At 40.1% G+C, this 14,707-nt stretch overlaps 2 protein-coding genes across 5 annotated transcripts in view; both read right to left on the bottom strand.

Annotated features, from left to right (window-relative positions):
* On the bottom strand, positions 1-13,100 carry LOC110529686 (adenylosuccinate synthetase isozyme 1 A). Of its 2 annotated transcripts, XM_036985169.1 has the most exons (14): positions 12,662-13,100; positions 6,167-6,269; positions 4,551-4,613; positions 4,346-4,396; positions 3,950-4,016; positions 3,011-3,118; positions 2,821-2,902; positions 2,396-2,522; positions 1,941-2,095; positions 1,659-1,783; positions 1,336-1,433; positions 1,035-1,184; positions 859-949; positions 1-784 (listed from the first exon to the last, which is right to left on the bottom strand). In XM_036985169.1, the coding sequence occupies exons 1-13, from the start codon at positions 12,827-12,829 to the stop codon at positions 897-899; spliced, it is 1,350 nt and encodes a 449-aa protein (XP_036841064.1). In that variant the 5' UTR covers positions 12,830-13,100; the 3' UTR covers positions 1-784; positions 859-896. The 2 variants fall into 2 exon arrangements, with proteins under 2 accessions (XP_036841064.1, XP_021467798.2); XM_021612123.2 differs by having other exon boundaries at positions 1-949; positions 12,662-13,099.
* A 140-nt stretch (positions 13,101-13,240) lies between these two features.
* The window catches only part of LOC110529217 (inverted formin-2), a 34,866-nt gene continuing 33,399 nt past the window's right edge, over positions 13,241-14,707 (bottom strand). For all 3 annotated transcript variants that reach the window (XM_036985165.1, XM_036985164.1, XM_036985166.1), the window contains one exon: positions 13,241-14,180. Coding sequence is in view for 1 of the 3 variants with exons in the window: in XM_036985166.1 (XP_036841061.1) it covers positions 14,134-14,180 (47 nt within the window). In the remaining 2 variants the exon portion in view is untranslated. The remainder of the gene's footprint in view (positions 14,181-14,707) is intronic.

The following is a 14,707-nucleotide window of genomic DNA, read 5'->3' as shown; positions in this document are numbered from 1 at the left end:
TGTGATGTAGCAGATTTATTTGCATATCAGATTTCCACTTGTAAAAGTCTTGCACTAGAAAACTTCTTAGGTATCACAGTGTTATTTTCTTAGCTGTTACAGTACAGTGTCAATGGGGGGGGGGACATACTATTACTGGGAAAAAATCAATTTGACTGGCAGAAAAATCCATAGAAAACGAGCTCTAATTGCTACAACAATACATTTGTTTTATATAACCAAATGTGTCACATAAGCAAATAACAAGTTCCCTGGGATTTTTCAACATAGTGTGGACAGCAAAATACAGTATTGCAGTTAATGGACAAGTATCAGGACACATGACTTCCACCTTGACAACAACATGTCATACAACTACCTCATTCTGGCCATTGCACATTGCATTGTTCAAAATAGTTTGACATATCAGCTGTAGTTCTAGCATGCAAGTACTATATTAGACAGCAGATACTGGCCAATGTTAATTCAAGTCTAAACAACGTAGGTTAGCTGACATGACGGCAATATCAAATCAAAACAATATTCAACAAAAGACGAAAATGCTGGATCAGTGCAAAGAACGTAATTGGAACAGAAACAAGTCTATTTGAACTCACCTAAGACAATTTTATGGTTTGTAAATTGCAACAGAGAAGAACTACTGTGACACAATCAATATAACTATTATTTGCTCACGTTATTGTGCTTTTTGAACCATGTATAGTAGAGCATGGTGGTTGCACAAACTCTCATTTGAACCTGTTTGTTAGTCCAGGAGTTGGGGTCTGTGCAGCTGCTGCAGCCCCTTAAAAAACAAAAACATTTTCAAAACAGAAGAAATCTGACCAGAGAAGATAAAGCCATACCACCTCAATTCACCTTCATGGAGAGAATAAGGACAAAGGTCTTGTTGTGTCCTAGAACGTCTGGATCATAGACTCCCTGCCCTTGCCCACTCCAACCCATTTGACTGGAAAGAGAAAAAGTTGATTCCATATTGATTTATTGAATTTTAAAATAACATGTAAGTCCTGCATTTGGAAGAGAATACTTACTGGGTACACCAACGTGGTTCTCCACAAAGCGAATGTAGTTCTGGGCTTTGCCTGGCAGATCTTCCCACTTCCTACAGGCTGAGGTGTCACTCTTCCAGCCAGGCAGTTTCTCGTACTCTACCTCCACTTTCTGCAGGACGTCCATGTTAGCTGAGGGGACATGGGTCATACAGAATATAGAGAAAGGTTTCGTGTTAACAATTTCCAAATGAATCTTATAACGCCAACATCATCTTCTTTGTTTGATTCACCACGTATACATGTATGAAGAGAATATGTACACTTGTCTTGTCAGTCTTACCTGGAAAATAGGGAATCTTTTTGCCCTTGAGTTTATAAGACACTCCCACTTTGATTTCATCCATCACATCAAGGATATCAAGTTTGGTTAATGCAAACCTGTTATTGAAGAAAACAGGGTAAAAACGTAACATATATCTCTAATCTCTTGTCAACCCCTAACTAAATAAAGGTTCAATAAAAAATAAAAATGTAATTAAAAAATGGCATCTAAGCTTAAAGTTCCCAATAAGATCCACTAGGTGGCAAAGTAGCCCAACTTTTCTATTAAAAATACAGGACTGCACAACCGTAGGGCAGGGCAAACCCTGCAGTGAAACTCACGCCGTGAAGCCGTTTATCATATTGGCGTAACGCAGGATGACCAGATCCAGCCAACCACAGCGTCGTTTCCTCCCTGTGGTCACGCCCACCTCATGGCCCCGCGTCTGCAGCAGCTCCCCAACCTCCTGTAAGAACGGATGACAGCAGAGAAGCTGGTCTGAGCAATCAACTACTCTATTCTGTGTAGACTTGACTACTTCGAGTTGAATTCTAACATCATGTTCTACAATATAGATCTCCTCTAATTTGTATTTAATGTATCATGTTTGGGGTTCGACTCACATTGAGTTGTTCAGTGGGGAACGCCCCGATGCCCACCCTAGTGGTGTAGGCCTTCACCACCCCGTACACATCACCAATGTTCAGAGGGGGGATGCCCAGTCCTGTACACACACCACCCACGGTGCAGTTTGATGATGTCACAAATGGGTATGTACCTGGGAGACGAGCGCAAGATTTTAAAGGAATGCATTTGTGATAGCCTCCTGGATGTGCACCAGACCCAGAACTATCGGGCAATGTCTACTTTTGAAATGTCCTTATTCCATTATAATGACTATATGTGGTGTCAACAGGTGTAAACAAGGACTGTGTAGACCCAAACACAAACCTACTCTAAGGATACATACCATGCCTATGAACATACCATGATTCTCGGGCCAACCGTGCTTACTCATATTCATGCATCTATACCCACCTCGTACGGTCAGCCATAGGGGAGTATAGTATTTCCTTACCAAAGTCAATGTCAAGCAGGGCAGCGTTCGCGCCCTCCACCAGTATCTTCTTAGGGGGTCCATTAATAGCGTCGTACATGAAATAGACACCGTCTCGCACCATGGGTCTTATCCGCTCAGCATACTCCTAAAAGGTTAGACAGGGTGCATAGGTGAGATTTGTTCCTACTGTATGGATAGATGGATCATGAGAGCAGAGCTACTGTAATTGTCATCTGCTTCTCCGATGCTAAATTTAGACATCACCCCATTATGTGGTGCATTTCAGGGTCATTATGGGGTGATGATGATTATGATGAGTTAGGAGTATGCCCAATTCAGACAGACTTTTTCTACTAGCTGAGGGGGGTTGTTTACCCCATCGCCATGTCAACACATAGTGTACACAAACAAACACGTAAAAAAGTGCACTTCATGAAACTCACCTTTAATTTGTTCAGCTGACCGTCAACATCTACCACCAGTGTGGGGAACATGGCCTGGTACTGCTGAGCAAGGTTCTTGAACCTAGAACCAAGTCACCATCAGAAGAACATGAATATACTGTTATTTTCATAACAAATGTTCCTATTGTCCAGAGAGCCAAATGCCAACTGGTCCTCCCCATAACCTTACCTCGTAGAAAAGTCTTTGAAATCATCTAGGAGGTCACAGATACGCAGCCCAGTACGTGACGCTTTGCTAGAGTAGGTTGGTCCGATGCCTTTCTTTGTGGTTCCAATACTGTATGAAGTAAATGTTGAATTATAACACTAGAATTGAGGAAAGTAATATTTCAACACTACAGGAATGCTAATAAAACACTTAATCTGGTAACACTTTACTTAAAGCCTGCAGGTAATGCTTAATAGGACATTACAAGCGTTGTGTGCCTTTGTAATGAATCATGATTCATGACAAGTCTTACAATGCATTATTCAGTGGTGTCATGTAAGTACTAATTATGTTTGTCTTCTGGGGTATCTGCACTTTACTATTTATATTTTTGACAACTTTTACTGCACTACATTCCTAAAGAAAATAATGTACTTTTTTTACTTCATATATTTTCCCTGACACCCAGAAGTACTCGTTACATTGTTCATGCTTAGCAGTACAGAAAAATGGTCCAATTCAGGCACTTATCAAGAGAACATCCCTGCTCATCCCTACTGTCTCTGAACTGGCGGATTCACTAAACACAAATGCTTAGTTTGTAAATTATGCCTGAGTGTTGGAGTATTCCCCTGGATATAGGTAAATTATAAAAACAAGAAAAAAAATCAGTCTGGTTTGCTTAATATAAGGAATTTGAAATTATGTTTACTTTTACTTTTGATACCTACAGTAACTATAGTTGAGCAATTACATTTACTTTTGATACTTACGTACTGTAAATTCAAAACCAAATACTTTTAGACTTTTACTCAAGTAGTATTTTATTGTCTGACTTTCACTTTTACTTGAGTCATTTTCTGTTAAGGTATCTTAACTTTACTCAAATAATGCAATTGTGTACTTTTTTAGTAGTGTTGTTTGAGCCCTGCAGAAAAAGGTGTAATTTACTGTTCTTACTTTATCCCGTCCTGTGCTTGTCTCTGTACCTCCTGGAGCCCGTCGACTGCCTGGTGGAAGTCAAACACTGTCCAAAGGGTAAACAGGTTATTTCACGCCATGGACACATAAACACAACAGCATAACGTGTCACTGGAACATGTGAGCAACATGAGAGTCTATGGGATAAATGTATCTCCAGGTTCTATAATTATCTGCAACTGTTGACAAACTGTTGTCACAACACCAACGACATGAAGTACAAACATATACATCAATTAGCAATTGATTTGCGAACAATCAGCAATAATCACATCCGTTACTGTGCTTGTTTGTCTGTTTTAAGTGCTATCTGAACGACATGTCTTTTGCCCTCTCTTTTAAATGCAGCTGTTTTCCCATGAGACAGTTAGTTACCAATGTGGGCCCTGTCTGATATGATCAGTCTCTTCTCCCAGTCTTTAAGGCCTGTGGGAAGGAAACATAAAATAGTGAGGCAAAATCCCTCTGTCCTATCATCTGCTGACTGCTGTTCCTTTCTAAATAGATTATCAATGTGAACATTCTAAGACAAACTATAGGCTAATTACTCCACTTAACATTGATATCTGAATCTTCCAACCTTTCTTTTCATTTTTTTCCGCTTCTTCTAACAAGCCTGGCAGATGAATGACCACACCATTGCCTGCAGAGAGAGAAGGGATGTTGTGTGTAAAAATAGATGTGATTTGATATGATTTTTACATACAGTACCAGTCAAAAGTTTGGACACAATAGTGAAGACATCAAAACTATGAAATAACACACACGGAATCATGTAGTAACCAAAAAAGTGTATTTTATTTTGGAGATTCTTCAAAGTAGCCAAAGTAGCATTCTCTCAACCAGCTTCATGAGGTAGTCACCTGGAATGCATTTCAATTAACAGGTGTGCCTTGTTAAAAGTTAATTTGTGGATTTTTTTCCCTTCTTAATGTGTTTGAGCCAATCAGTTGTGTTGTGACAAGGTAAGGGTGGTATACAGATAGCCCTATTTGGTAAAAGACCAAGTCAAGAACAGCTCAAATAAGCAAAGAGAAATGACAGTCCATCATTACTTTAAGACATGAAGGTCAGCCAATACGGAAAATGTCAAGAACTTGTAAAGTTTCTTCAAGTGCAGTTGCAAAAATCATCAAGCGCTATGATGAAATTGGCTCTCATGAGGACCACCACAGGAAAGGAAGACCAAATAAATGCTTAACAGAGTCTCAACATCAACTGTTCAGAGGAGACTGAGTGAATCAGGCCTTCATGGTCGAATTGCTGCAAAGAAACAACTACTAAAGGACACCAATAATAAGAAGAGACTTGCTTGGGCCAAGAAACACGAGCAATGGACATTTGACTGGTGGAAATCTGTCCTTTGGTCTGAGTTAAAATTTGAGATTTTTGGTTGCAACTGCTGTGTCTTTGTGAGACGCAGAGTAGGTGAAGGGATGATCTCCACATGTGTGGTTCCCACCGTGAAGCACGGAGGAGGAGGTGTGATGGTGCTTTGCCGGTGACACTATCTGGGATTTATTTAGAATTCAAGGCACACTTCACCAGCATGGCTACCACAGCAGTCTGCAGCGATACGCCATCCCATCTGGTTTGCGCTTATTGAGAATATCATTTGTTTTTCAACAGGACCATGACCCAATACAACTCCAGGCTGTGTAAGGGCTATTTTACCAAGAAGGAGAGTGATAGAGTGCTGTATCAGATAACCTGGCCTCCACAATCACCCGACCCCAACCCAATTCAGATGGTTTGGGATGAGTTGGACCGCAGAGTGAAGGAAGAGCATCCAACAAGTTCTCAGCATATGTGGGAACTCCTTCAAGACTGTTAGAAAAACATTCCAGGTGAAGCTGGTTGAGAGAATGCCAAGAGTGTGCAAAGCTGTCATCATGACAAAGGGTGTCTATATTCGAGAATCTAAAATCTAAAATATATTTTGATTTGCTTAACACTTTTTTGGTTACCACATGATTCCATGTGTTATTTCATAGTTTTGATGTCTCCACTATTATTCTACAATGTAGAAAATAGTAAAAATAAAGAAAAACCCTTGAGTAGGTGTGTCCAAACTTTTGACTGGAACTGAATGATTTGACAGTAGGCCTACATCTTCCTGGCAAACCAAAGAGCAGAGTGACTGGTCAGGGTGAACAGTGGCAAACTGCTGGTGATAGGGAATAGAAATGTACACACCGATCACAGAAACAGCTTTGGAGTTGATGATCCCACTGGGGAGGAGGTGGAAGTCATATTCCTTCCCATCCACCACCACCGTGTGACCTGCGTTGTTACCGCCCTGTGGTCCGAAAAACAAGAAGAACAGAGAGGGCACTCAGGAATTTAACAAACGTATGGGTTATTTTATCTAATCCAACAAGTCTCCCCTATCTAGGCCATCCCCTCCTCCCCTAATCCCCTCTTCTCTGTTCCAGCCCCCCCTGCCAGCAGATACACAAGACTGACTAGTCACTCTATAACACGCCCCGGGGGGAAGGGTGCCTGGAGAAATTGTTTTTCCCAGATCAAACTAACCGGCAGTCTGCAGAACTAGACTATAGGCTATTTTAGCAGCAGCAGCAACGATCGGGACAAGGTGACACGACACCCCCACACACACGTACTCCATGTAGTCTGGGATATGGGGAGTGGAGTGCAGTCTGCCCTTCTCATGTATCCATGCTTCCCCAGGCATGTGACTCCTCTTTATCCCCTAGGCTGGCAGGCACACTGGAGGAATGGGGGCATCCCAAACTGACACTCAAATCAAATCAAATTTTATTGGTCAGATACACATGTATAGCAGATATTATTGCGGGTGTAGGCGAAATGCTTGTGTTTCTAGCTGCAACAGTGCAGTAATATTTAGCAAGTAATATCTAAAAAATTCACAATACACACAATTTGAAGTATCTTTGTTTGAGGATGTTAAACGTTGCATTTAAGGACCTTGCATCATTGTCCTAAATGTGATGTGTACAGTATGTTGTTACTTCCAGTGTCCCCTCTGCAGCTGTATTTCAATCCTGTCTTTCTGCAGGAACCTCTCTTACCTCTCCACCAGTGGGATCACAGACTTACGGTGTCAGGTTTACCAATGCCCGTCTCAATCCCAATGTGCTAATGTTAACCAACACGTGTAACACCACTGCCAATTATAGTAAATAAGCATGAAGACATCTCTGTCATCAGCAGAAGCTTACTATAAACACGCTCTGCCATATTTGTAAGGCTACTTTCCGACAAAGACTAGTGTTGCCAGTCAAAGCCAGTCGAAGGACCAGAATGTTCTTGATTCAAATGATTTCCACCGGAGCACTGAAAATGAATACGGAGTGAACAACGTGAGGCTAGTATGAAAGAATGAATCTAGAAAAATACTTACGTTAGTCAAACATGCCAACAAAAGTTCAGAGATTAAACACCATTTGGCGATATTCAATAACATCATTCATTACAAAATCCATGAAAACAGCCTTATCTACACAGACAACTCAGAATGATAGCATTGAGTGACCTTAGGACACTGCTGCCCATTTTCACTGCCAAACACTCTCAATTAGGATGACTGAACACCACTCTTCAAAAATGCCATGGTTTTGAATACCGGATAGAGAATATTTCGGCGTCCAATTGATGGGAGATTTTGTATCTCTGACTTGTAGTTTTGTGTTGTCGCTGGACAAAGTGGTCACTTAACGTCCCAAGCATCTCAAGAGAGTCAAGATAAATTTGGATGAAACGCCAGGGGAAAACTATTTTTCCACTGCAGTAACTTTTTTGTGACCAAATAGTAAACATGCTGAAGCTGCTAAAATTGATTCCTGATTTTAACATCTTTTATCTCAAAACATTCCGAAGACCCCAGTGTTAATCAGAGAACACAGACGAAAGCCAACATGTCTCTGTCACTTTGCATAACTATAACACGGATTAAATTCCCTTGGGTGACATCGGTGTCAGAAGTAGGAGAGATACAATGTGTATACTGTCCACGTCAGTGGGGCTAGAGTTGCATAATGGAATGCATTATAAGCTGTATCCCATAGAAAGGGGTCTGGAGCCACTTGCAAAGGGATGCGCTGACAGGGGGACTAACAAGGGTCCAAATCCCAGAAACCACACTGTCACCCTAATTGGTTGCAATATGTTGACAGGAGCCTTTCCAATAAATAAGTAATGTATCCCCTTCAGTCAGGACCGTTTCTAGCTTTTTGGGAGGCCTAAGCAAGATTTGGAGAAAACAATTAGCATTTTGCTATAATTACTACAAGGTTCAGATAGCTGGCTAGACTAACTTACCTAGCAATCTATAAAGTGTGAGCTGACGGACTCAGTGGCAGCCCGTCCATTACAGCATTCGGGGCGGTGCCTCACTATTGCAAAAATATTTACAGTACCAGTCAAAGGTTTGGACACACCTACTCATTGCAAGGTTTTTCTTTATTTTGACTATTTTCTACATTGTAGAATAATAGTGAAGACATCAAAACTATGAAATAACACATATAGAATCCCGTAGTAACCAAAAAAGTGTTAAACAAATCGAAATATATTTTATTTTTGAGATTCTTCTATGTAGCCACCCTTTGCCTTGCTGACAGCTTTGCACACTCTTGGCATTCTCTCAACAAGCTTCATGAGGTAGTCACCTGGAATGCATTTAAATTAAAAGGTGTGCCTTGTTAAAAGTTAATTTGTGGAATGCCTTTCCTTCTTAATGCGTTTGAGCCAATCAGTTGTGTTGTGACAAGGTAGGGGTGGTATATTTGGTAAAAGGCCAAGGCCATATTATGGAAAGAACAGCTCAAATAAGCAAAGAGAAACATTACTTTAAGACATGAAGGTCAATCAATGAGGAAAATTTCAAGAACTTTGAACGTTTCTTCAAGTGCAGTCGGAAAAACCATCAAGTGATATGATGAAACTGGCTCTCATGAGTACCGACAACACAAAATAAATACCCAGAGTTACCTCTGCTGCAGAGGATAAGCTCATTAGAGTTAACTGCACCTCAGATTGCAGACCAAATAAATGCTTCACAGAGTTCAAGTAACAGACACATCTCAACATCAACTGTTCAGAGGAGACTGCATTAATCAGGCCTTCATGGTCGAATTGTTGCAAAGAAACCACTACCAAAGGACACCAATAATAAGAAGAGACTTGCTTGGGCCAAGAAACACGAGCAATGGACATTAGAGCAGTGGAAATCTGTCCTTTGGTCTGATGAGTCCAAATTTTAGATTTTTGGTTTCAACCGCCGTGCTTTTGTGAGACACAGAGTAAGTGAAAGGATGATCTCCGCATGTATAGTTCCCAACGTGAATCATGGAGGAGGAGGTGTGATGGTGTGTGGGTGTTTTGCTGGTGACACTGTTTGTGATTTATTTAGAATTCAAGGCATACTTAACTAGAGGTCGACCGATTAATCAGAATGGCCGATTAATTAGGGCTGATTTCAAGTTTTCATAACAATCGGAAATCTGTATTTTTGGGCGCCGATTTTTAAATGTTTAAATTTTGTTATACCTTTAATTAACTAGGCAAGTCAGTTAAGAACACATTCTTAATTTCAATGATGGCCTAGGAACGGTGGGTTAACTGCCTTGTTCAGGGGCAGAATGACAGATTTTCACCGTGTCAGTTCGGAGAACCAATCTTGCAAACTTACAGTTAACTAGTCCAACGCTCTAACCACCTGCCTCTCATTGCACTCCACGAGGAGCCTGCCTGTTACACGAATGCAGTAGAAGCCAAGGTAAGTTGCTAGCTAGCATTAAACTTATCTTATAAAAAACAATCAATCATAATCACTAGTTATAACTACACATGGTTGATGATATTACTAGTTTATCTAGCGTGTCATGCGTTGCATATAATCGATGCAACGCTGGGGGATGATTTAACAACAGCGCATTTGCGAAAAAAGCACAATCGTAGGACGACTGTACCTAACCATAAACACCAATGCCTTTCTTAAAATCAATACACAGAAGTATATATATTTAAACCGGCATATTTAGCTAAAAGAAATCCAGGTTAGCAGGCAATATTAACCAGGTGAAACTGTGTCATTTCTCTTGCGTTCATTGCACGCAGAGTCAGGGTATATGCAACAGTTTGGGCCGCCTGGCTCATTGCGAACTAATTTGCCAGAATATTACGTAATTATGACATAACATTGAAGGTTGTGCAATGTAACAAAAATATTTAGACTTAGGGATGCCACCCGTTAGATAAAATACAGAACGGTTCCGTATTTCACTAAAATAATAAACGTTTTGTTTTCTAAATGATAGTTTCCGGATTTCGCCCATATTAATGACCAAAAGCTTGTATATCTGTGTGTTATTATGTTATAATTAAGTCTATGACTTGATAGAGCAGTCTGACTGAGCGATGGTAGGCAGCAGCAGGCTGGTAAGCATTCATTCAAACAACACTTTTGTGCGTTTTGCCAGCAGCTCTTCCCAAGCACAGCGCTGTTTATGACTTCAAGCCTATCAGCCTAATGGCTGGTGTAACCCATGTGACATGGCTAGCTAGTTAGCTGGGTGTGCGCTAATAGCGTTTCAAACGTCACTCGCTCTAAGACTTGAAGTAGTTATTCCCCTTGCTCTGCAAGGGCCGCAGCTTTTGTGGAGCGATGGGTAACGCTGCTTCGAGTGTGGCTGTTGTCGATGTGTTCCTGGTTCAAGCCCAGGTAGGGGCGAGGAGAGGGACGGAAGCTACAATGTTACACTGGCAATACTATAGTGCCTATAAGAACATCCAATAGTCAAAGGTATATGAAATACAATTGGTATAGAGAGAAATAGTCCTATAAATACTATATTAACTACAACCTAAAAACCTCTTACCTTGGAATATTGAAGTCTCATGTTAAAAGGAACCACCAACTTTCAAATATTCTCATGTTCTGAGCAAGGAACTCAAACGTTAGCTTTTTTACATGGCACATGTTGCACTTTTACTTCTCCAATACTTTGTTTTTGCATTATCTAAATCAAATTGAACATGTTTCATTATTTATTTCAGGCTAAATTGATTTTCATTGATGTATTATATTAAGTTAAAATAAGTGTTCATTCAGTATTGTTGTAATTGTCATTATTACAAATAAATAAATAAAAAATTGTCCGATTAATCGGTATCAGCTTTTTTGGGTCCTCCAATAATCGGTATCGGTATTGAAAAATAATAATCGGTCTACCTCTATACTTAACCATCATGGCTACCACAGCCTTCTGCAGTGATACGCCATCACATCTGGTTTGCGCTTCATGGGACTATCACTTGTTTTTCAACAGGACAATGACCCAACACACCTCCAGGCTGTGTAAGGGCTATTTTACCAAGAAGGAGAGTGATGGAGTGCTGCATCAGATGACCTGGCCTTCACAATCAACCCAATTGAGATGGTTTGGGATGAGTTGGAGTGCAGAGTGAAAGAAGAGCATCCAACAAGTGCTCAGCATATGTGGGAAGTCCATTAAGACTGTTGGAAAAGCATTTTTCCAGGTGAAGCTGTTTGAGAGAATGCCAAGAGTGTGCAAAGCTGTCATCAAGACAAAGGGTGGCTACTTTGAAGAATGTCAAAAGTAAAATATATTTAGATTTGTTTAACACTTTTTTGGTTACTATGTGATTCCATATGTGTTATTTCATACTATTGATGTCTTCACTATTATTCTACAATGTAGGAAATAGTAATGGTCGTTTTGTTATATCCCAAAAAGTTTGTTTAGTTGGCACCATCGATTTCAGTAATCCACTCGTTCAACATGCAGACAAAGGAGTCCAAAAAGCTACCGCTAAAGCGCTTTGTTAAAGCAAGCCAAACTACGTTTCTAATCAATCCTCAGGTACCCTAAAATCTAATTAAACTATAATATTTCATACGGAAAGAAGTATGTTCAATAGAAAAGTAAAATTGGCAAGTGTGCACCCACAGACGGATTTCCAACTGTGACTCCTTGTACCAAAACTCAAAATTCTTCCTCGTTTTGGAAGAAACAAGCCCGAAACCTTGAACAAAGAGTTGACATCTAGTGGAAGCCTTAGGAATTGCATTCTGGAAGAGGGAATTGCATCGGACCCATAGCTTTCCATTGAAAGAGCATGGGATTTTCGGCTACCATATCAATTATGTTATAGTCTCATACATTATTTTAACATTCTACAAACGTCAAAGTGTTCTCTATCCAATGGTACCAATTGCTGGTCCTGGGCACGTCAGTCAGGCAGAAATTCTGAAAAAAGGGCCCAAGCCCTTAAGCAAATATAAAGAGCCCTTATGCACATAAAAAGAGCTCCTAACTCCTGTTGAGCCGGGTTCATGTTACAACAGACAGGTATTTCCTTGAATAAACACAGGGTCTTTCAACCCAACATTTCACGGTGCTGCGTTGAAATAGTTAATGCCCAATCTGCTTTCTCTCATGCGCCTGGAAACAAAATTAACGTTAAGGCACTATGAATCAATAGATAGTTTTCACAATGGCACCTACTTTACACTGACTGACATTGCATAGAGATGCACAGCGGAGCAGCTGGAATTGTTAACAGGTGCGTAAAACAATGTGTCCAAATAAACATAAAGGTCTTGCAAGTGTAAACTTCTCAAATAAAGAAAAACGCAGACACATATAACAATGAGTACATTTCTTTATGTATGTGTTTCCTCACCTGGCATCTGCAAATGATGTCCGACTCTGTCGCCAACAAATCGACCACTTTCCCCTTCCCTTCATCGCCCCATTGTGCACCAAGTACAACTGTCACCTTGTTCCCCTTGTCGTTTCGAGGTCGCTTCCCCCCTGTGCCAGGGTTTGTATAACAACTTTTGTGAGACATATTTATCCTACGCCAGCGCACAGCTCGCAGTAAAATGACAACTCGTATGTGATGAGAAAAATGTCCCCTCAGTGCTCAAGAAGAATTCGGTCTAACCAAAAACGGGTTTGCCGCCTGATTAAGAGGGGGTACACCAACCGTAGTCTAGACTGCACATGACCTCGTGTCTATATTTACCGTCAGACCCTTATCCGTTGGTCAAGACTACCACGAAAGCGAGAGCCAATGACAATTCATATAGTGTAGGCCTAATCATTCTCTGAGCGCTAGTCTCGTTTGGATGAAACTACTCGCACACGTTGCGCACACTATGTTGAACCACCATATGCAACAATCTTAACTGTGAACATACTGTCCCTAGCTATTAGCACACATATAAACGAGATAGAGAAATCGAATAAAAAAAATGCATGGGAGTGTATCAGATAATTTTATTGTATTTAGAGTATTTTTATAGCCTACTAAATCCCTGATTAGCATAGCCTTTTTTAAATGACAGTGTTAATGCAGAGTGCGATAAGAAACAATAACTGTTACAAAAGAGACTAGAGCAAATTATCACTATAACATTGTTGTGTCTGGAAAAACAGGTGAGTTTATTATTATGGTCTATCTATGCTGTTACCTTTATATTTAATGGCTAACTGATCATGAACCAATATTCATTACAGTCATTACAACAATGCTTGGCTGTAGGCAAAAGAGGCCCTCTATTTGCCAAATGAAATGAGGGGCCCTCTATTTGCTAAATGAAATGAGGGGCCCTCTATTTGCTAAATTAAATGAGGGGCCCTCTATTTGCTAAATTAAATGAGGGGCCCTCTATTTGCCAAATTAAATGAGAGTCTGTATCAACAAGTAAACATAACATGTAGACCTACTGTAAACATTTGTCTCAGTATCAAATTGAAACATTCTATACATAGACATGTTGATTATTGTCAATTAATGTATAATATTTCAATGAAATTGTGTCCAATACATTGAATGTCCATGATGAAATTGTAACATGCAAATTATCCCATCATTATCATCCATACTTCCTGGGGTTGGTTGCAAAGCAGTTCCTGTCATATCATTGTCAAATCCTGTTATTGATGTAGTAAATCATACAAAGACCCCACTATAGGGGGTTAATAAGGAAGTCTCCATTTTGAAAAACAAGCATCACCTAGGTTCGTTGAAAAAAGTATGAAAAACATGCATGGCTGATATAGATATTTGTAAGTACAGTATAATGTTAATGTATACCATAGTATTTGTTTGGCAGACAGGGGTGGAGCACTGGAAGATGCCGTCAACAGTCATTGTTTCTTTTTGCCTTTGGCCTTGTCCTTCTTCTTGCGTCCACCTAGAAATAGAGATACAAGATAGAATCAGTGTTGTTGCATATACCAACCACACAACTATAGCTAATTTAATTTCACCCAGAATACAAGACGATAGACAGTTGAGACCCGTTGCTACACTAGGAGCTGAAAGGAATAAGTAAAGTAAATCAACAAGATGAGAGCGCATGGAAAGGAAGCACCCCCAAACAATGGAGACAAGGACACAAATATAGGTTAAGCTTGATGTTGTGGGATTTTAGTGAAGCTGTGTACATTCAGGTGAAGTCGGTAGAATTGTCCCCTAACAACTGATCTAGGGTCAGATATTTGAATCTGTGATTTTAACATCCCTTAGCAGAGTGACAAAGATTTACAGCACACTGACAACAAATTGCTTCCCTGACATGTTCATTTATAAAATAAAATAAAAATGGGGGCAAAAATTCATAAAAGAAACAAAAAATGGGGGAAAATCTGGTAAAAAGGATTTGTTTGCAGTAGTAAGTTCCCACTGGGCTCACACTGGTTGAATCAGTTGTTTCCATGC

The sequence above is a fragment of the Oncorhynchus mykiss genome, chromosome 8 (genome assembly GCF_013265735.2).
Source record: "Oncorhynchus mykiss isolate Arlee chromosome 8, USDA_OmykA_1.1, whole genome shotgun sequence".
NCBI classification, from domain to species: domain Eukaryota; kingdom Metazoa; phylum Chordata; class Actinopteri; order Salmoniformes; family Salmonidae; genus Oncorhynchus; species Oncorhynchus mykiss.
This window is presented reverse-complemented; position numbering and strand designations above follow the sequence as displayed.

Coding starts and splice junctions, on each gene's coding strand:
- LOC110529686 (XM_036985169.1), bottom strand. CDS start 12,829: ATGTCTCACAAAAGTTGTTATACAAACCCTGGCACAGGGGGGAAGCGA. Junction 4,614..6,166: donor CAAAGCTGTTTCTGTGATCG/GTGTGTACATTT, acceptor CTCTCTCTGCAG/GCAATGGTGTGGTCATTCAT. Junction 1,185..1,335: donor AAAGATTCCCTATTTTCCAG/GTAAGACTGACA, acceptor ATGTCCCCTCAG/CTAACATGGACGTCCTGCAG.